Source organism: Arctopsyche grandis, chromosome 2, assembly GCF_051622035.1.
Source record: "Arctopsyche grandis isolate Sample6627 chromosome 2, ASM5162203v2, whole genome shotgun sequence".
NCBI classification, from domain to species: domain Eukaryota; kingdom Metazoa; phylum Arthropoda; class Insecta; order Trichoptera; family Hydropsychidae; genus Arctopsyche; species Arctopsyche grandis.
This window is the reverse complement of record NC_135356.1, coordinates 12,895,684-12,917,550: the sequence shown is the minus strand read 5'-3', so window position 1 is coordinate 12,917,550 and position 21,867 is coordinate 12,895,684. Positions and strand designations below refer to the sequence as shown.

The 21,867-nt window shown below is 35.1% G+C and overlaps 1 protein-coding gene across 1 annotated transcript; it reads right to left on the bottom strand.

Moving 5' to 3' along the window:
* Positions 1-1,473: 1,473 nt before the first annotated feature.
* fw (CUB and Sushi multiple domains furrowed) lies at positions 1,474-11,253 on the bottom strand. Its single transcript, XM_077445660.1, has 14 exons — positions 11,140-11,253; positions 9,520-9,683; positions 9,258-9,384; positions 8,986-9,135; positions 8,592-8,768; positions 7,151-7,449; positions 6,833-7,067; positions 6,533-6,706; positions 6,279-6,458; positions 4,152-4,391; positions 3,876-4,055; positions 3,304-3,492; positions 2,938-3,226; positions 1,474-2,085 (listed from the first exon to the last, which is right to left on the bottom strand). The coding sequence occupies exons 2-14, from the start codon at positions 9,553-9,555 to the stop codon at positions 1,782-1,784; spliced, it is 2,580 nt and encodes an 859-aa protein (XP_077301786.1). The 5' UTR covers positions 9,556-9,683; positions 11,140-11,253; the 3' UTR covers positions 1,474-1,781.
* Positions 11,254-21,867: the final 10,614 nt, after the last annotated feature.

Genomic DNA, 21,867 nt, shown 5'->3' with positions numbered 1-21,867 from the left:
TCACTCTATCCACTATGTCCACTACCCTTGTCATTCTTCTTACCCACGTGTTCCGCTTCCTGTCTTTCCTCGTTATGCCAAGCATACATCGTTCCATACTTCTTTGAGTGCATTGGATTTTGTGTAGCAACTTGGCGTCCAGTGTACAAGTTTCACATCCATACGTCAATACTGGCAAAACGCATTGATCGAAGATCTTTTTCTTCAGGCAGAGTGGCATTTTTGATTTGAAAACAATAATAATTAATAATACATATATGTATTTAAATGTAAAATTACTGGTTCGGTGATTATTCCGCAAAAAGCGATCTCGTGCACGTCACTAAAATCTCGATAACGTATCATCTGGCACCCAAAAACTCCATCAATCGAAAGCTTAATAAATTGTACTAACGAGAACTCGAGTGCCATATATTCCGTATTCGTGATTTTTGTGGCAACGATTGTCGTGCGCACGTTCGCAATTTGCGCAATAATCCATTTACAAAAATTACTAACGAACGTAAGAGTGAAAACACACAGAGTGGCATGGTACGTCATGTGTCCTAGGCTTCCCACTGTGCACGGGCAGAATGAATATTTTTGGAAGGTTGCATGTGTTTGCATATACATTTCTTCAAATATGGAATTCACCGTTATTGATTACTGTCAAGCATATAAAAAAACATCTCCCACGTCCCACTTTGTGTGTTTTCACCCTAACTCTCCAATTCCCAATTTAGGCAGATCGATACCCGCGGTATTTTTGTCTTTATCTCATTTTTAGGCCAAATTTAGGAGAGGTCCGATATTTGATAAATTCGGCAAGACGGTACATTTTGTAAGTTGCAGGTAGTTATTTATAAAAATATTAAAAAATTAATTTAAAAACTAAAGACTTAAATCAAATCGCCACATATGCGCTACTTTGTATCAGTTCCAGATACCTTCGAAAATTAATCCATTTGTTTTATTTTAATTGGTGAAATTACAAATGTAAAATAGCACGAGGACTATTCCATATATTTTTCACTGTGGTCCGTTTAGAATAAATTGTTAATTTATTCTAAATGGACCAGTGTCCATTTAGAATAAATTATGGACCAATGTCCATTATATAACTACATATAAATTATGGGAGTGATTCATCATAAAATGTGCAAAACAGTTTTTAAAAACATACCTCTTCTATACATAATTTGTATATAAAATTATTATTTTGAATAAAAATGCCAATAATTTTATTTTACTACCGTCATCTATGTATAAAATTAATGACTACCAACTGTCACCGATTTTAAAAATATTCGGACTTGTTTCGCTTCTTAAACGATATTTTATCTCTATCGTAATGGCGGAGGATTCATTTACTTGTATTGATGACCAAAATGAGCAATATGGCAAAGTATGAAAACGATCGGATAAGAGGCAAACTTTTTCCTGAATTGTAATCGTAAGTGAAACGTAAAGGAGGTATGTAAAAAAAAGAATCATTAGTATATTACTTACATTGTAATATTTTTTTATTTTATTTAAAACATAAACATTTCTATCTAATAAGAAAAAAATCAAATATGAGATGTTTTACAATCACATAAAAAAACCTTACAGATATCTTACAAAAATCAAGGAGACAAATATTTATAGATTTATAAATACATGCATAATATAAAAAAAAAAAAAAAACATACAGGAGGAAAACGAATGTACAAAAACATCGTATAAACACTCTAAATATAAAAATTTACTTTGGGATACGATTTAAAATTACAATCAGACTTCTGAGGCTGTAAATTGTTGTCTCAACGCACAGCCACCCCGTTTATTGTTACTACAGCGTTGGGACCGTAGCCTGTTTGTGGCTCCGGCTCATACGTGGTATCTGAGTCTCCACTCTGACTTTGGTTATATGTATGATTATCCGTCAAATGATCACCGTATGGTGCATCATAGACGTTATCCTGAACGTGGTCGTATATGTGATTTCCTCTAATTCCATTTGTGCCGTCGTGCAACGATGCGTAGCTCATCACAGCTGCATTCTGATCTTCTTTCCTTTCAGCACCTTCAATGTTTTCTGTGTTTTTAACAGGCATAGCTTTCCTCCTAAAAACGCAAAAGTAAAATTTTATTACACGCGTATGGATATTTTCAACATTTAACACAGCGGAACTCGATTACTATATATGTAATTACGATAACAAACACAATGGAAATACTTTTATGAATTTGAATCGGTTTTTTACAGAATGTGTTGGGTTAGGTTTGATTCTACATATATTTTGTTAAACTTAGGTTTAACGAAAGCTTCTCTAAGATGCTACATAAGATTCAATGAACATCTTCAAAGCATAAAAATACATACATACATATACGTTTTAAATATAGATGCATCAAATTTACTATCTTTACTGTCGAATTATGGGCAGTTAAGGTAGAAGAAGACAGAATATAAAGTGTTGAAGTCAATTGCTCCAACATCTCTGTCCTTGGAAAGGTCGAAGTTGAAGATAGACTTTCCATAATCTCTCGGTCACGTTTCATGTTAAGGAAAAGATATCTTGAAATATTGGTTGTAGTCATGAGTGTGGAAAGAAGAAGAGGAACACGCAGATCCTTGAAAAATGGAACTGACCAAATTCAAATAAATAATGAATGAAGCTCAACGACCAAACAAAAAGCTGCAGAATTCCTCAAGAATACAACTACAGATACAAAATATTTGGAAACTACATAGTGAAAAGATGCAATGAGCAGGAAACATATCGAAACCATCAGTCAGAAATGAACAATAGAGATGCTAGATGGTATTCAAGATATTGCGGAAGCGAAATAGTATATATGAAATTTTATTTCATAATTTTGTTCACTTCAGAACCATAAATTTTTTATTGTTTTTTTAATTCGGTTGTTAAACTTATAGTGATGGCTTGTAAAATCAAGTTTTAATACACTTACAATCTCAAATAAACGATTCCCAATAAAATCAAAAGGAACAATAAAACTCCACATCCGATTCCGACGTTCATGGCCAAGTTGCTCGAATTTTGTGTTTCGTTCGACATGATCTCGCAGGTTGGCTCCTCGCCGGACCACAATCCATTGTCCATACACTTGCGAAGGTACGGACCCACTCTCTGGAAATGTGGTATGCAGTGATATTCAACACCGCTGCCGTACAACGTAGACCCGTTGGTAATTATAACTCGACCATTCTCGATCGTTCCAGGGTGTTTGCAATCGATGGCTGAAAACATTCGACACATAAATTAGAAATGACTAAGGAAACGTATGGAAATAATTCTTTTGATGGATCAGTTTTACGTTGACAGTGCGGCTGTATGCCGCTCCACGCTCCTTTGGCCAGACAAACTCTGGTTTTGTTGCCCTGCATCACAAATCCTTTGTCACATTGGTATGCAGCTGTTCCAGTAACGCTTCTGGTCGACACTAGTACAGTCAACCCAGCGTATTGCTGCTGATCAATAACTGATGGATCGCCGCAAGTTATTTCTACAATCAAACATTATTGTGAAATCATCATACTTACCTAAACACAATCTGCTTTAGATCATCGACTTTAGAGAGTCTTTAATTAATATTATGTATTACATGTATTATGAGCATTTATAAGGATTGTAAATAGGTTTTTGAGCTCTTTTTCCTATTATGCTGTAGATTAACATTAGAATAATATAATACAATGATTACTAACCAAATTAAATTAAATTGTAAAATAGAAAATGATCAGTAGATCAGTAGCTATTAGAATAGATATAAGATGTATTGTGAACATAATTTCGTAATAATAAAAAGCATTTAAAAATCAAAATCAAATCATCATATTTTTCACATTTCGCTCAGACTTTCCATTGATATAAATTTAATATGTATACCTTTACATGCTGGAATTTCCGAACTCCAAGTGCCATTGTCTTGGCACAATCGACGCGAAACTCCGTCCAATTGCCAATTTTTATCGCACTCGTAGAGCGCCGCTGCTCCGTAATACGTAGCGTTCGTAGCGAGGGTGACTTTTCCATGGACGATGGTTCCCGGCTCTCCGCAATCGACGTCTAAAAGCACAGTCAAATGTTAGATTCTATTGTAAGTAAGCAGAGTTGAGCTGAAGAGTTCAGCTACATGTGCACATTTGTATTGTATGTACGTACATTGACAACGAGGCGTATCTCCGCTCCACATTCCGTTATCTTCGCACGTGGATAGACTCTCGCCGACGATAACATAGCCTCGTTCGCATCGATACTTGGATAAAGCTCCGATTTTGTATGTGGTCATTCCGCTGAAGCTTGATTCTACGGTTCGAATCAGAGTGCGTCCATACATTCTGTCGTTGCCGGTCACCGATAGTATGCTGTGCTCGGCGACGATTGGCTCTGGACACCTTATTTCTGTAATTTTTATGGATATATTTTTAGCAAACCGGAAATTTAATTGACACTGTGGCTAAACGTGAACAATATTTTATTTTATTTTATTTTTTATTTTATTTTACATATATACCAGGAAGGCCTTACAGGTAAATCCCAATGCGCCTTCCTGGCCAATTACAAATACAAATACAGCATTTTTATTATAAGTCGTTGAATTGCGAGACACTGAAAAAACTCGCAAATTAACGAGACATCTATGAATTGTACATAAATTTTTATTGTACATCAATCAAATTTTTCAAATAGTGGTGACATAGTAGGTAGGAAGGATTTTTAGCCAATTTTTTTTTCCGGGAACCGTTTCAACAATGAAATCAGAGAAAATTGGCAAACTCTGATAGGAAACGATCAACCTGGAGTCACAAATCCAGGTCTGACCAACAGCATACTCTGAAAAATTCATTTTCATTCAGGGATAGAACCCGGCACCTTCTTGACGGTAAGCAGAAGCTTAACGTCCGAGCTATGCTGCTGGCTAATATATACATATAATTAATTATCAGTTGAAATCCTATTGGTGACAATAATGAGTCAATATCTGTTTCGATATTTAAGTCAGAAAAATTGGCAAACTCTGATAGGAAACGATCGACTTGGATGTCACAAATATCCAAATCTGATTGCAGAAATACTTCAAATCATACATCTTTCTTCTTCTAGCTACATATTTCGCGGTTTCCCTCACGGGACCGAAAGTGAAACGCCCGAAAACGCAAATATCGGAAGGCAAAGATCGAAAATCGAAAGATCTTAAGTCGAAAGATCAAAAAAAAAAGTGCATGCTAAAGGGTACTATGTATATATAATATATATGAGTGGCATGCGGTGAAATTATCTCTCTTTTTGTCATACAGCCTTGTTTAACGTGCGCGCGCAGAATACGGGAGGAAAAGCCTGTTCCTCTTGTTCCTGTTCTATCCTGCTCGCGCACATTAAGTGAGTATGTACGACGGGGAGAGAGACCCTTTTTCTTTCTTTCTTTAAGAAAATCGAAAGATCTTTCGATTTTCGATCTTTGGTCACTTTCACTTTCGGTCCCGTGAGGTAGACCCGTATATATGTGTATTTTTATATTTATGTATGTATGTATGTGTATTTGTGTATACGTGTAAGTATTTGTGTATATATGGATGGTGTACATATATGTATGTATATATAATTGTCTTTGGCCAGGAAGGCGCATTGGGTTTACCTGTTAGGCCTTCCTGGTATAAATTAAATAAAAATAAAAATAATAAAATAAAATCTTATGTTTTTTGTCAATCGAAGTCTAACCTAGGATTCGAACCCGGAATCTCTCAGTCGGCTTAACCTAGCTTAATTAGCTAATATGTATACTGCTAGCTAATCTAACATTTGGTTAACAGTGTTGATTATCTAACAGTGGCTAAGCTCGTCTAACATTTTCCAGTTCTTTCTAGGTCATCCTACTGTCCTTTTACTTTACCCTAAAGTTTTCCGAAGAGGATCCTCTTCGACATCCTATCTTCCAAGATTTTTAAAACATGTTCCAACTTTCTTAAATGACATCTTACAATATACATATTTACTTTAATATTACGTCACCAGCTTAACATATAGATTATATAGAACTTTAATTTTTACTTCTTCTTCTTCATCTAATGCCTTGTTCGCATCCGGACGTTGACAACCACCTCGTCGATTGTTTACAGATATCCGTATCGGTGTTCGTCACCAGTTTAACAGATATTAGATTCACCAGATATCACGTCACCAGTTTAGCATCTTGATTAGATACCACAACTTTAATTTGATCTTAGCTCAGATATAAGTACGAGTGGAAAATGTCCAGATTCAGAAATGGTACAAAAATATGGGGCATACCTTCACATTTCGGCGACGAATTACTCCATTGAAAGTTCTCCTGGCAGACTCTAACATGAGGCCCGACCAGTCTGTAACTGTGCGAGCACGAATATTTGATGAGACTTCCGAGATGAGTGGTTCCGTTGATATATTCGGCGACTCCGTACAGCATCGGTGGAATTTTTCCGCAGTCAACATCTGCAAAAGCGTTATATATTAATTTCATACATAAATGGTGCATTACTGATTATGTATTGTATGTGAGACATTACATTCGCATACGGGAGGTTCGCCAGACCAGTCGCCGTTACTTTTACAAGTGAATACACTTTCGCCGACCAACTTGTGACCGGCCTCACAGTGATATTCAATAGTGGAGTGAACGTTCAGATCGTATCCAACCACATAACCACCTGCTGGTCCTTGCGGTTCCTCGCAAGTGATGACTGAAACATTCACAAATAAACCAAATTAATTCACTCGGTGATAAAAAAAAGTGGTCGTAAGAATGTCCGCAAATTCCCGGAAACAAGTAAGTTTCATATGATTAATGATTGTTAAGTAATACTGACGATCGCAAGACGGAGTGTCGTGAGACCACTTTCCATCCCTGTTGCAAATCAGCATTTCATCTCCGAGAATCCAATGGTCCTCATCGCAGGTATACTGAGCGACACTGCCATGCGTCGTCGTGCCGTTGAGGAGTTTGAAACTTCCGTGGTCTATATGAGCCGGAGTGCCGCAATCGACGTATTTGCACGATGGCGTGACTCCGGACCAAGTTCCACCCAGTGTGCATTCGACGTTCTGAAATAGCAATTTTCAATAATCAGCTCTGGAAGTCTTGGATCGAATTCAACGGTAAATAAATGTGTAATATTGGCGCTCACCGGTTGACCGAACAGAATGAATCCCGGATAGCACGCATACGTTGCGATAGAACCAGCTTTGTTACCGTCAACGGACACCGTAGCCCCGGACACCGCTGGTGGACTCGGACACCAATCGAACAAGCACCTTGGAGATTCGCCAGACCACTTTCCGTTGTTTCCGCATTGACGTTCTCTGTTCCCGATCAGAGTGTAGTTTTGCTTGCACTGAAACTCTGCGATGGCATCATGTGTCGTTCGGTTTTCTGCGAACGTTATAGTACCATTTTCCATGGGGACCAGTGATCCGCAATCAACATCTGGAATATATAAATATATATTTGGCAATATTAGTAAAAAGTTTTGCTTTGTATTTTGAAAAATTAAGGTTTTTAAGCCAACCTTGTTTAATCTGCAGCCCGAGAACACTTTTTATAAAATAATGTGAATAACAAAAGTGCAGTGATATTAATAATATTTTCAAGAAAAATAATACATTGACAATTGACTATTGGGAAGTTTATTTAGATTTATAAAAAATACTAATTTTATTTTATTAAAAAGAGTTTCTTTAAAAAAAAAACCTCACAGCTTAAGAGGGCTGGACACCAGTGCCTTGTCCATACAAACGTATTACACTTCTCCCTTCCTCAATTATGGCACTAGAGAAATTATTTTTTAATATGCTATGGATATCCACCATTGAGATGCATCTATCGTTTTATTTTTTTGATTAGTTATTTTTTATAGGAGCTAGGGCCGCCAAAAATCTATAAAATCGCCTCTTTTTTACACCCACGAAAAGAGTCCAGCGTGCTTATTTAACGGTCGATTTTGAAAAAAATACGCACACAGGTGCATAGAAAATATCTTTTTCGTACCGATGATGAAATTTTTTTTTAAATTGGTCCAGTTTCGGAGGGGAAAATAGGAGAATACGAAACCTCGATTTTATCGATTTAAAATACGTACTATCTGGTCGAAGCGCAACTGTCGCATTCACTCAATATATACATATATCGAAGAAAGGAATGGCAACAAAATTAATGTTTCGGGTGTACAGCCCTCTTAAGGATATTTAATCTGTATTTTAGTAGTAATGCCACAATAACGCATTCAATTCCCGTTGACGACGCGTAAACATATACTCACTTAATTTGCGCGAGCAGGATAAAACCGGAAAAAGAGGAACAGGCTTTTCCTCCCGTATTCTGCGCGCGCACATTAATACGGGAGGAAAAGCCCGTTCCTCTTGTTCCTGTTGTATCCTGCTCGCGCAAATTAAGTGAGTATGTACCGTTTACCATGCACCCTTTTTTTGATCTTTCGACTTAAGATCTTTCGATTTTCGATCTTTGCCGTCCGATATTTGCGTTTTCGGGCGTTTCTCATTCGGGCCCGTGACGGAGACCACTTAAAATGATATACAAAAATAGTAAAAATCAAATTCAATAAAACTTACATTTGCAAGAGGGTGCTAACCCAGTCCAAAATCCTTCAACGCTGCACGTTCTGTTTATATTTCCGACGAGCATATGTCCAATTGGACATTTATAGCCGATATTAGCTCCGACAGTATAATTCTTTCCAACTATTGTCGTATTCAATAGTTTATCAGGACTGCCGCACGTCACCGGTGCTGAAATATTCAATAAATTATGCGTTTCCACATTTTAAACCACACATTTCTACTCTTATGCGAAATACACGAACAAGATTAGCGCAGTCTGCAAAACATACACGCAAGCAACTGAACATAAATCGTACAAACAATTTAAAAATCGCAAAAATCATCAAAATTCAGCAAACGTGGCGCAGTATCACAAAGCAATTGGATTCGATATAGTATCACTCACAGTGTTGACATATCCAGTGGAGATAGTCGAGGTTACATCCGACATCATTCCATTGCCATGCGTTACCTCCGTCGAACACCACACAATTCTGTTCACCGTTGTAATTGTTCGGTTGGTTTTTCCCCCAGGCTGGTTTGTTCACCGTATCCCCTGAATTATACATTGCTTACATTAGATAAGAATAAGGCGTTTCAGATGAGGAAAGCTATGTAAGAGAGTATTGCAAGCTTTAGCCATCTGTATCGATACAATATGTTAAAGCGTAGATTTACCGTTGACCCATCTCCATGTTCGCGACGCTATTCCGGCATCCTTTTGTGCACCGATCCATACCAAATTGGTTTTCAGCTGAGATTTACCCCTCTCCAACTCTTGCAGCAGAAAACTAGACGTTGCACCCTGAAATAATATGAATTGTTTGAGTATACAAGAATTTGTATGCCGCAGCGCCATAGAATTAATGGGTAGGTGAGTTAAAATTCTATCCAAACTTAAGTATAAACAACTATTGCGTTATAGCTCATTTATATTTACCTGGAAATTGTTTACTAAATCACCACCTTGTTGCATACAATGCTTTCTAGCATCGTCGAAAGAGCCACCTTTACTTGTGATAAACTCGTAGCAAGTTCTGGAGAAGACGGCAAGTTGAGAATTCTCCGTTGAGCTTCCTACAGCACATCTGTCATTTGAAAATTCTGAAAATACATAATTGAAGTTATATTATTCTCCCTCACTAGTTAATTCTTAATTTGGCCAATTGCAATTAATTTCATCACTTCATTTTATTTTATTTTTATTTTTTATTATTTTATAATCGGCCGCAAGGACCATTGAACAATAATAATATAGAACATACATAATAATAATACATAGAACAATAAAACAAAAAAAACACAATATTAATATAAGAAAAGAAAAGAAAACTAATTATGAGTTTTAAACAATAAAATAAAATGCATTTAGCATTTGTATAAATTAGAATAATGATGATGTAACAATTTTTTTAAACTATATTTACTAATATTAAAAGAATCAATTTGGCTAAATTCGTTTCCCAGTTTATGAAGTCGGGGTAACGTTGAATTTTTTTTATAACTAGTGTAGGGCTGCCATAAGTGTCAGAGCACCGACGGGGACAACCCCCTAAAAAAAAAAAAAAAAAACAAACAAAACAAAACATTTTTATCGATATTCATAGCTGTATTATAAAAAAATATACAACATTTCAACAAGTAATTGGAACTAAACAAAAATTGAATTGAAAGAAAAATTTAAAGATTGATAATAGGTTTTTTTTGTGGAAGCGTCTGTACCAAATCTAAAATAAATAAATATAGATAATTGGACGATTCAAATAAATTTAACTAAATGAAACCTTACATTAACATTGTATTTCATGTACAGTAGCCTATTCTTCTATCGCCTTCACTCTTCTCTGATTTCCGTGACTTCATTATCATCGCTCTTCTTTGCCCAATCATATTTTTCCGATGTTTTCGTTTTTTGAAGTAACTCTTTTTCCCCTTTTATATCATTATAGAATTCAATGCATGACATTTTATAATTTAAAGTACATTGAATTATGCTTTTTACTGTGTCAATAGAAAGCGAATTGCGCTCATCTGTCCATTGAGTTTTAATTAATGAGAACACACGTTCAACATGTGCATTGTGCGGTGGGATGGCGAACAAGTATTGGCACATTTTCAGTAGATTAGCTTTTCTTTCTGTCTCTTCAGTTTTTTTGAAATAGTATAACCATTTATCATGCACATCTTTCGTTTTCCATTCTTCGGCTTTTTTATTTTCGATAAATGACTTCATATACTTTACTTCCTCATAGATTGAATCCGTGAACAATATTCCCATTTCACTTAAATAAGCAATAGTTTTTTCAACATGTTCCCATTCGGGTACTTCATGGAGAAGCATCCATGAAAAAACATCATATTTCGCCAGTGGAACTGACCACTTTGCCAAATAATTAATTCCAACGTTGTAAAAATTCTCTACATCTTTTTCAAATGCTTCTACTTGTGTCGTCGTAATGTATATGTGTTTTTTCAGTTTATTGTATGCCTGGGTTGCTTGATTACCTAGATATTTACTATCATTGAAAATTATTATATATCTATGTATTGAAAAACTTACATCAAAATATCAGTCCTCTTCGATCAGAAACAAACAGAAACAACGGATATTATCAGCAGACAGTAAACGAACTGCGCGCGCTTCGTACTTGTCAGTGTCATTGTCGGTGTTGCCAGCTGGCGAAATTGGGCAGTGGCCGGCAGTGGGCAGTTGTTGTCAGTGTTGCCAATATGCGCGCGCGTATCCATATTAGATATTAAGTGGGTACAATTTTTGACGTGTAAATGTCTTTCCTTTTAGGACCACAGTATAGAGAGTGCATCCTGAGATTTCTTGGTTCAAAAGGTCTTGTTCGATACATATTAAAAAATAATTGAATAATTTTTTTAAATGTCTAAATTTTGAAATTGACGGGGATAAATGACTCTCGGACTGGGACACCGGGACACAGACCTCGAAACTGGGACATGTCCCTGTCAACGGGGACGTATGGCAGCCCTAAACTAGTGGCATAATTTTTGATGTGGAATAAATAGTTGCATCTGGTAAATCTCCCCGGTATATGAAAATTTATGAGATCCACTAATTCACTACAGTCCATAACTCCGCTGAGTACACCAAACAGACATAATAAATCATTGATTATTCTCCTGTCACAAAGTTTGATCATATTCAATTTAATATACTTGTTGGTTCATGATGGCAAATTCATATAATGTAGAGCAGAAAAAACGTTCGGTTATTACTATTGTTGAGTTTCCTATTCGTTTAAAGTTTGAATTATTTCAATTTAAACAAAATATTACCTTCTGTTGTGAAAACTTCTACTTCGCACAGTGACAATGAGCCCTCTACTCCCACAAGTTGTAAAAATACATGTTGTCCTATCACAGTTCTGGCACAAGTGAATGTTTTTGTAATACCTTCATCTGAAAGGGAGGAATTTAAAGGTCAATTTAACTACACGCAATTAGCAAATTATATACTTAAAGGTGGCTATAGCTTTGATTTTTTATAATTGAAGCACAACTTTTGTATTATTTGTGCTAATTTGAAAAACATCTATGTACATAATGTAAATATATTATATTTACCAATGGTACCAGGAAACCAAGCACAGAGAGGATTTCTTTGTAGTTCAGAGCTACTGTTTCCCACTCTTATTTCTAAATCTTGAAGCGGTTGATGTCCTGAAATTATTAAAAAAAATATTTTCATTAACTTTATTTGTATCAACGAGCATGCATGTTATGCATCAACACTATTATAATAGATAGATGAAATTGAAGTGTCCTTCTGACGATAGCATCAATCTATATCAGATTACAAGCCAAAATGAATACGTTGCGAGTGCGTCCAAATAAATGGATGCATTATGCATAAAATAATGTTATTCACCGCAGCAGCCTCTCGTCGTAACCCTGATGACTTTGATTGGATAGTGTCTGAGGAGGTCGACCTGCCACCATGGCGACGCTTCCCTCTGCGTTTCTGTGCATCTTTTGCCGTCATGTTCCGTCGTCTTCTCGCCATCGTTTCCGTTGAATGCACTTCCACCGCGGACCGATGTCGACTGATTTGCGGGCTTGCGATAAGCAACATTTGTTCCTGCAACATGTTGAGATGTGTTTTATACGTGTGTTTCATATTGTGACATTGAATTAGTGTGATGTGTGGAAATTACCACAGAAGGGCAAGTCTCCGTTCCATCTGCCCATCGGTGTGCACTGCAGCATCGACGTTCCGAAGAGCTCGTATCCATCATCGCAGGTGTACGAGGCTGTGGTGCCGGATGTCAGTGCATCGTTTGAGAGTTTTACTCGTGCGTTGACTGGAACTGGTGGAGATCCACATTTTTTTTCTAAACCTAAAACAAAAACAGATTTCAGTTAAGACGGGGCTTTTAAACTTTTTTTTACAAGGTTTTTAGTATTTGCACTACATATAGACCGTTTTGTAAGCCACAGATGGACTCTATCTCAGAATTAACTTGCATAAAACTAAATTACAATGGAAATCAGTTCCATTGATATATAAATTTTAATTACCTACTATAAAGTTCTTTAATTACTATAATTGCTATTGTTTTTTTATGATTATGTATACATGTATTATTGTCTATGTATAAACATATGTTTACATTTATTTTTCTTTCTCTCTTTTCTTTTATCATACATTCCCTTCTTTTCTGTTTTTTATAATTTGTAATTATTATTATTATTATTATTACTTGTTTGTGTATATACATATATGTTTTGTTTTTGTTATGTCTAATTTCTTTAGTTATTATTTTGTTTATTTTCTTTTCTGTTATATTTTTGACCATTTTGGCGCATTAGGAATTCCTGTAATGCTACAATGGTCCAAACTTTAAATAAATAAATTTATCAAAATTAAGATAAAATAGAAATAACTTTTAAAAGAATTTTGTAATGGTTGAAAATAGTCTACATACATACATACATAAATACATACTACTATAAAATAAATTGGGAGAATTCAAAGTAAGTACTTATAACAAATTGGGAAGTTTTCAACTCCAGACTTCTTGAAATTTTTCGGTTGAAAAATCGCCGGTTAAGACAATGTCTTAATCGAATTTTTCATACATATGTAAAACTATTGTTGTATAGATTGAGATGATGGAAGTGCGTCGTAAATAAAGATTATCTCATTGTGATGCGGTTGACTTGGTTTTGTGACATACATTGTTGAAATAAATGTGTCGATGATTCACACACATGTATGTATGTAGATTCATAGGAAAAAACCTTGATCTTCTCATTGGTGAAGTTGAGAAAATAGGACACATGCGACAGGTCAAATTTCGGCAATACAATACAGTAAAAGGTCAAAAACATTGAATTTTAAATGCTTTGTAAGTTTTTTCGCAGACTTCAGAGGTTGCTTTTAACAATTTTCAAATTTAATTTATACTCCATTTTAATATTCAGAGTGCATTTGTTTCTACGTGAAACATAAATTTAATTTATGGATGCTGTTATATTTAGGCTAATTTTGATTCAAAGTTTATGCGTTTTGAAGCAGAAGAGATTGCCTTTTGGAGGATGAACGTAAAGTGGGAAGAGATAGTAATATAATTGGAAGGATTCAATAAATGAATCAAAACCACCAGGATTGAGATATTACTTCTTCATTATGCAGTACACCTGTCCGATTACAGTGTTCAGATATTCGTACTTATAGCACGAATATCTGAAAGATCACGCAATCTAAGATGAAAATAAAGCAGCCTTTAAAATGTGGAGCTACACTAAAATACTGAGAATATCTTGAGTAGACAAAATATTAAATGAATATATCCTACAATATTCCTCTCTGAAAACCGTCTCCTTTCAGGAGTTGGCGACCACCTGGGTGAATAACTTTCGATCCTGTTATGTTTGAAACAACTACATCAGTGCTACTCAAACTATGGTCCGCGGCCCAGTACTGGTCCATGTACCGGCGGTAGCCGGTCCGTGCACAAAGAAGTAAATAAAAAATTAAAACAATAGCTTATTATAACGTATGTATGTATCTATTAATTAATTTGGAAGATAAACTAATTGATCTGACTACAAATGACGAATTAAAAAAGTGTTTTGAAACCACAACTTCACTTGCGTCCTTTTAGATCAAATTGAAAGCAGAATTCTTCCCAGATATTTAAGAATATGCACTGAAACACTTTTACCTTTACGAGACTGGTTTCTCAACCATTAGTTTAATAAAGACAAAATATCGTAATAATGTAAATATTCATGATCCATTACGTGTGGAATTAATTGTCTTCGATAAAACCACGACTGGATAAGTTATCTAATAACAAACAAGCTCATGTCTCATTAGTTTTTTTTTTCATTTTCATTTTTCATCTTTGTCTTTTTTCATTTTTCATACATATATGATATATAGATTTATTTATTTATTTTTATTTATTTATTATACAACATCATTTAATCAAGCACTCTCGTCTAACATATTGCTCCAAAGCGACGAGTGTGCTAAAAAGATTAAGAAAGGGTACATGAAATACAACTAAAATTAGATATACAAATATACAAATTAAATAAGGAAAAGATAATTAAATAAAACATGACATAGAAAAAAAAAGAATTCTTAATAAATTCATAATTAAATAAACTAACTCAACCTTTCTAAATGGTCGCGAAAAATATGATGCTGATCCGTGAGAATTACTGAAAAATATATGCTGGTCCGCCAACTGAAAAAGTTTGAGTAGCACTGAACTACATAAATTTGTCTAAAACAACTTTTTTCTGTTCTTATGTGGTATGATCCCACAACCTATGTACATACATATGTTTAATACCCTTTAACCCCACGTATGCACGTATTGTCTAATCTCCCCAACAATTTGTATATACGTTTCGTTTTTTAACACCATTGATGTTTTGCTATTAGAATTATCTGCTATAATTTATTAGATTTTTCGATATCTTTATTGCTCTAAGATTCTACAGCCACACGTTCTTATCTAATTAAATTTATTAGGGTTTTCAATATCGTCTGTGACTTTAAAGCGATACACCACAGTGACACGACCCGTTTAACTCCAAAGTATTATTTTCCATAATCTTTACTGTTGCAGTTGCGTCTTTCTCACGACCCGCGCAACCCTCATATACTAATATCATTCATTATCCAGAACCGTATAATAAACAATGTGTAGGTACATATAATCTACTCGGTTTTGTGATATGTTTATCTCCAACACTCAAGGGCTACACATAAATCTAGTATTAAAACTATCTTCCACACGGATGCTGCTCCGTATCTTAATTACTTTGTTTGTCGAAGCAGAATTCTGTGATTATGTGAAAATTATTACTCTGATTGTATCAATACTTCTGATAGCCCACAATGTGTAACTTATGTTTGTACTTTGAGACTTTTGAAAACTTTGACATAAATCTCGTTTAGATAAATTAGTATTTAGGGATATGTATAACCTTTTTTGTTTATAATTTATTTATCTACTTCTACTCGTCCCCGTATCTAATACTTTCTTGCGATTAATTTTCTATGAATTCCCTTGAAGGAATGATTTTTGTAATTGTGTAATTGTGTACATCATATTTGCTTTTCTTCTAATAAATTGCTTCCAGAAGTTTCATATCTCTCCCTACTCTTCCAATGACTTCCGCATTTGATACTTTGTCAGTCCATGGTATTTTAAGCATTTTAAATGCTTTTACAAATTTTATTCTACAATAACACATATACATACATAGAAAAGTATTAAACACTATCAAAATGCGATTATTTGAGTTGTTTGGAAATGTAAGAGCTAATAAATATAAACTGAATGTTTCCAATCTCTATTCTAAAAGATCTAAAAGGTCTTAAGAAAAGGTCAAAGTCTGGTGTATGTATGTAGATTAATATCTTGCTAGTCAGCTACATATAATACATATGTACTTCCATACGAATAAATGTAAAATGAATTGAATAGAAATTTTTTACTCATCTGTCAATCTATTGATCTCTTAGAGGAGTGTTTTGTCTTAGACTCATTGAAACAATATACATACAAAGGTAATTAGATTTAGACGATCAATCGAGAGCAATGTTGGCGGAAGTTCAATGGCGATGTTTTTCCACGATGAAAAACAAAAGAGAAATTGCAATCGGAACGCTAATTTGACCGATCGGAGAAATTCGCTTGAACTTCTTGATCAACTGAAACGATACACAAATTAATTAACGATTTCTTGCGCCATTGTGCATTCGCCACGCTCGTACACAATCACCATTGTTTTGCTCCCTGCTTTGTATTTACGCGCCTGTCAGCTCCGATTCGGATTCCAATTTTCGGGGAAATTATGCACGCATTCTTCCTAAGATCAGATCATATCGCGAATTAGATCGATCAAAACCCACAGCGATATATATGTACATACGGGTCTACCTCACGGGCCGGAATGTGAAATTACCGAAAACGAAAATTACGGAAGGCAAAGATCGAAAATCGAAAGATCTTAAGTCGAAAGATAAAAAAAAGGGTGCATGGTAAACGGTACATACTCACTTAATTTGCGCGAGCAGGATACAACAGGAACAAGAGGAACAGGCTTTTCCTCCCGTTTTCTGCGCGCGCACATTAATACGGGAGGAAAAGCCTGTTCCTCTTGTTCCTGTTGTATTCTGCTCGCGCCAATTAAGTGAGTATGTACCGTTTACCATGCACCCTTTTTTTTTGATCTTTCGATTTTCGATCTTTGCCTTCCGATATTTTCGTTTTCGGTATTTCACATTCCGGCCCGTCACGGAGACCGGTACATACATATGTGTATAGCTTAGTCGAGGCGGTTATTTAGAAGTTATGGAGGAAATAAAAACCTTTAATACGTTAGTACTCGAACCTAATCTTGGATAAAGGGAAGAAGTACGATTTTTCGTAAGTACGCAGATTCCGCGTCCTCCACCAGTTCAGAAGACGCGGATATTTTGAGTCCCCGCAGCCAGAGTGTTAACATCCAATATTTTAATGTGCAATATAGTGTTTTTATTTTCTCGCGCTCGGTCGAGATAGAAAGTTAAAACATAAAGTACACACTGTATTATTATTATATACGCGAACGAAAGTCAAAAGTGGTCACATTAAAAATAATAATAACGAAATCACGCGTAAAAATGTACGGAAACAAAACAAAATAACAATAAATAATATAAAAAAAAGATCCATCACGATTATGATTCGTTTAGCACGCTCGCCAACAATGAACATTTCGTTCGCACACTGAAATTCGAACGATTTCATACGAAAATTGAATTAATCTTCGTACGTGTATCATATTATGTGTATGTACGTATATTTAATACGTATGTATGTACATACTTATATACGCAATTCGGAAACAATAGTCAGAACGAATTCGAATTCTAAAATTCGAAAGATAAAATAGATTTAATTGTCTACTACATTTTTTCGCTCGTTACGGAATGCTATTTGTGTGTGTATGTGTGGCAATCACACGACTTTCTACATATAACGTGCGAATATTTTTATATATTAGCTTATTATGTAGAAAGATATGAATATTGAAATAAAAGTTAGAGTAACTATTTTTAGTTTGTTCCGCAAATTCTACATACATACATATATGTATATGTATATCATTAAAATATATCAATAGTTCAATTTAACACGTTCAACCCGGCGTGTACCACCGGTGGCCACGCGGATAGTACTATAGCAGACTATAATTTTACGGTTCCACTTCATTGAGCACCCCAACACTAAAATTCCTATAAAATTCTAAAGATTTAGGGACAACTCATTATATAAAGTGATTTAATTCCGTCACGCGTAATTGGGTGCCGATACGCGTGACAGTGCCGCCACATGGGCAAATGTATGAAATCATGCGCCGGGCTGAATGTGTTAAGTTGAAACTTTTAGACCGTTAAACCTACGACGGGATAGCTTGGTTCTGGACCTTCTAATCAACATGATATGAGTGGTGCCAAACCAGATAGTTGTAAGGGCCACGTAGGCTCAAATGCGTTTTATTCGTGATTTGAAATGTATGTGTCAGCCTTTACTTGCAGAGTTTAAGAGTAGAGGTAGGATAGTCACAGTGCTATCCATTGTTTGGCAAACCTTTAACAATGCATTTACAACCTTTGAACAATACACGGCCCCATCAGGCTCCGGTGACTATTTAAGAGTTTAAGACAATTTTGAAATACCGCCTAATAGGGGTAGAAACTTGAAGTATCAAGTCATAACGTTTTAAGTATTAGTTGCATTCTCACTTGTATCGTTAAGATGGATATATGTATGTATATTTATTGAGTTCTACGACTTTCTTTAACACGGTGAATATTGCTTAAGATATGATTAATACCCAAAAGCTGATGATATCTTCATCCATCATGATCAGGGTAACATCTGAGAGTTGAGAGAGATGACGCTATAGAATTCGTCCATTTATTATTATAAAAGTGATACATACAACGTTATTATAGCACTTAATGATTGCATAAATGATGGCGCTAAAAACGTTTTGTACTTTTATTTTATTTTTTTCTTATATCTAAGACTTATTGATTGCTCATTGAATGTATATAAGACCTCGGAGAAGAATTATAATTTATTAATATGTGTATTCATTATTTATTTACTTTTTAATAGTTTTAAGTCTATCCTGAAAACTTAATTTTCTGGCACTTGAAACGTTATATTGATTCAGCATTCAAAAAATTACCTATTGCACGTGTACCCAGCGACGGAATCAGTCATTTTTGAAAGGGGGGGGGGCGAGATTTTTGAAAAATAAATAAAAACTTTATACATTTGTATGATTATCTAGAGAATGGCCAAAATAATACATAGATGTTGAGGAGTTAGTATTTTTTTTATTTATAAACTAGTGTCAATGTATACATAGATACATATGTGCAAAATATAACGAGCATATGTAAGTATAAAATATCTTGTAAATGTCCATGTCTATGTCCATTTCAAATTTCATTCCCATAGATAAAGGAAGGGGGATGATTGCTACTATTGCCCCCTCCACCACCCCATAGCTTCCTTTGCATGTGCTGAAATTAGCACTCAGGAAAACTTCCTTAAACTAAGGGAGGGGGGAGTATGTTGTAACATTTTTCCTTTGGAAAATCTCACCAGTATGAGCACTACCTACTGGATTGGGAAAATAATTTTATAATTGAACAAAATACCATTTTAAACATCGCATTGGAGTCGAAAAATGGTTCACACCAGTTAATAGTACATATTGCAAATTTATAAAATCGGAATTTTTTTGTATTCGAAGTTCAATCTTTTACATTTCAAGGCATTCTCCTTATGTATAGTATTCATTTATTTTTATTATACACCGCAATTATCTTAACCGATGACCATAAATAATATCATTGGCAACTTGGCAGATTGGTCCAAAATCGAAGTGGCTCTTTTTGGTCAACGGCGACTTTCCGATCGTCCCACGCAAAAGTGAGCTAAGCGATGACTACACAAATACCGTACACACACACACACAGTCAAAACCTGGGTCATTTCGACTTACTCTGAAGTGGACTCTAAACGGCTACGCAAATTGCCAAATTTGTCTGGAAAAGCCAAACACCGCGAGAGCGAAAGAAAGGTCTTCGACCCGAGTTATATTGCACAACAAGTCGTGATGTCTTTGTTATTGCTTTTTGAAACACCTCTTTGCTTATCAAACACAATGGCAGAACTTTGAGTTTTCGGGAAGTGTTACAGACATGATAAATCAAGTGCACGATCGAGCTGCTGCGCAACCGATCGATATCGTGAAAAATGAGACCGAGAAGGAAATCTGCCAGATGTATACACATAGTTAGGTGTGCGCACAGTGAAACCTCGATTCAACGGTTCAACAGATTTAACGGACGCAATTACACGGTCTTGTCTTCAGAGATACGATGGTACGGATCAAATCACGTTTTTTGGCAGACATGCTGCAGAACCCCTAAATTCGGGTGGGACATGGGGTATGTGTTGATGGAAATGAGACTCGTATCGCTTGAAGCATGTTTACGTGCGTGCGTTTGTTGTGTCTCGTATGAGTGCCTTGTGTCGCCATGTGCGTCTCGATGTGTCTGTTATTAATAATAATTATTATACAGGACGTTATATCAATGATTACGAGTATCACTATTATTGCTATGCTCGGAATGGATTATGAATTGAAAAAAGCTGAATGTTTGAAAAGTCACGCACGATAGAAGTTTAACCTTTAAAGTTGAAATATACATACATATCGATATCACCATCATTATTTTATTTTTATTTTATTTTATTAATTGAAAAATCAACAGACAGGATGTACATAGATATGTATAAAAAAACAAATAGTAAATAAATAATATATGTAACATCCGAGTCCAATAATAGATTTTTACAAAAATGAAAAAGATAAATATAAGGAAAACAAATTAAAAAGTAAATAATAAAGGCATGACAAAATATGTAGAACATTGCATAATTAAACTATAGTATTAAAATATTTGGAAAAAGGTTATAAAATAGAATATAAGAAGAAATTGAAATTTACAAATATAAAACAAATGAAAAAGGTAAATACAAAATAAACAAATGAAAAGGAAAATAATGAAAGCTATAATATGATTAAATAGCACATTACATAACTAAACTAAAGTATAAAAATATTGGAAGTATTGGAAAAATAGAACAGGAGAAGAAATTAATCAATCGGTCAAGATTCTCTTGATGTTGGACCTGAATTATCATCATCATCATCTACAGCCATTCGCCATACACTGCTGGATGAAGGTCTCTCCAACACGCTTCCACTAGTCCATCGCACTCCACACATTTTCCTAATTTTATCTACCCATGTTCCACGCGGTATTTCTTTTACCCTATTGCATTCTCTCGGGTACCATTTTAGCATTGATTTTGTCCACCTTTCATCCATTCTTCTAGCCACGTGGCCCACATATTGGCCTTTTAATCTCTACACTATATCCACAACCCTTATTATCATTGAAGTATAATGAAGCATTCTACTTCAATGCTTATTATACTTCTCACCTACGTATTCCGTTTTCTGTCTTTCCTCGATATGCCAAGCATACAACGCTCCATATTTCTTTGAGTGCATTGGACTTTGTGTAGCAACCGGTGTTCATTGTCCAAGTTTCACATCCATACGTCATCACTAAAGCCCGGATAACCAGGGTGACGTTCATTGTTCAAATGTTGTAAATGCATTGTTAAAGGTTTGCCGAACCTCTTTTACAAAGCAT

Excerpts from the sequence above, each read along its gene's own strand:
- fw (XM_077445660.1), bottom strand. The coding sequence starts at position 9,555 with ATGCAACAAGGTGGTGATTTAGTAAACAATTTCCAG. Across the intron at positions 9,136-9,257 it reads AACATGGAGATGGGTCAACG|GGGATACGGTGAACAAACCA; the intron begins GTAAATCTACGC and ends TGTATAATTCAG. Across the intron at positions 7,068-7,150 it reads TCATTCTGTTCGGTCAACCG|AACGTCGAATGCACACTGGG; the intron begins GTGAGCGCCAAT and ends TTGCTATTTCAG.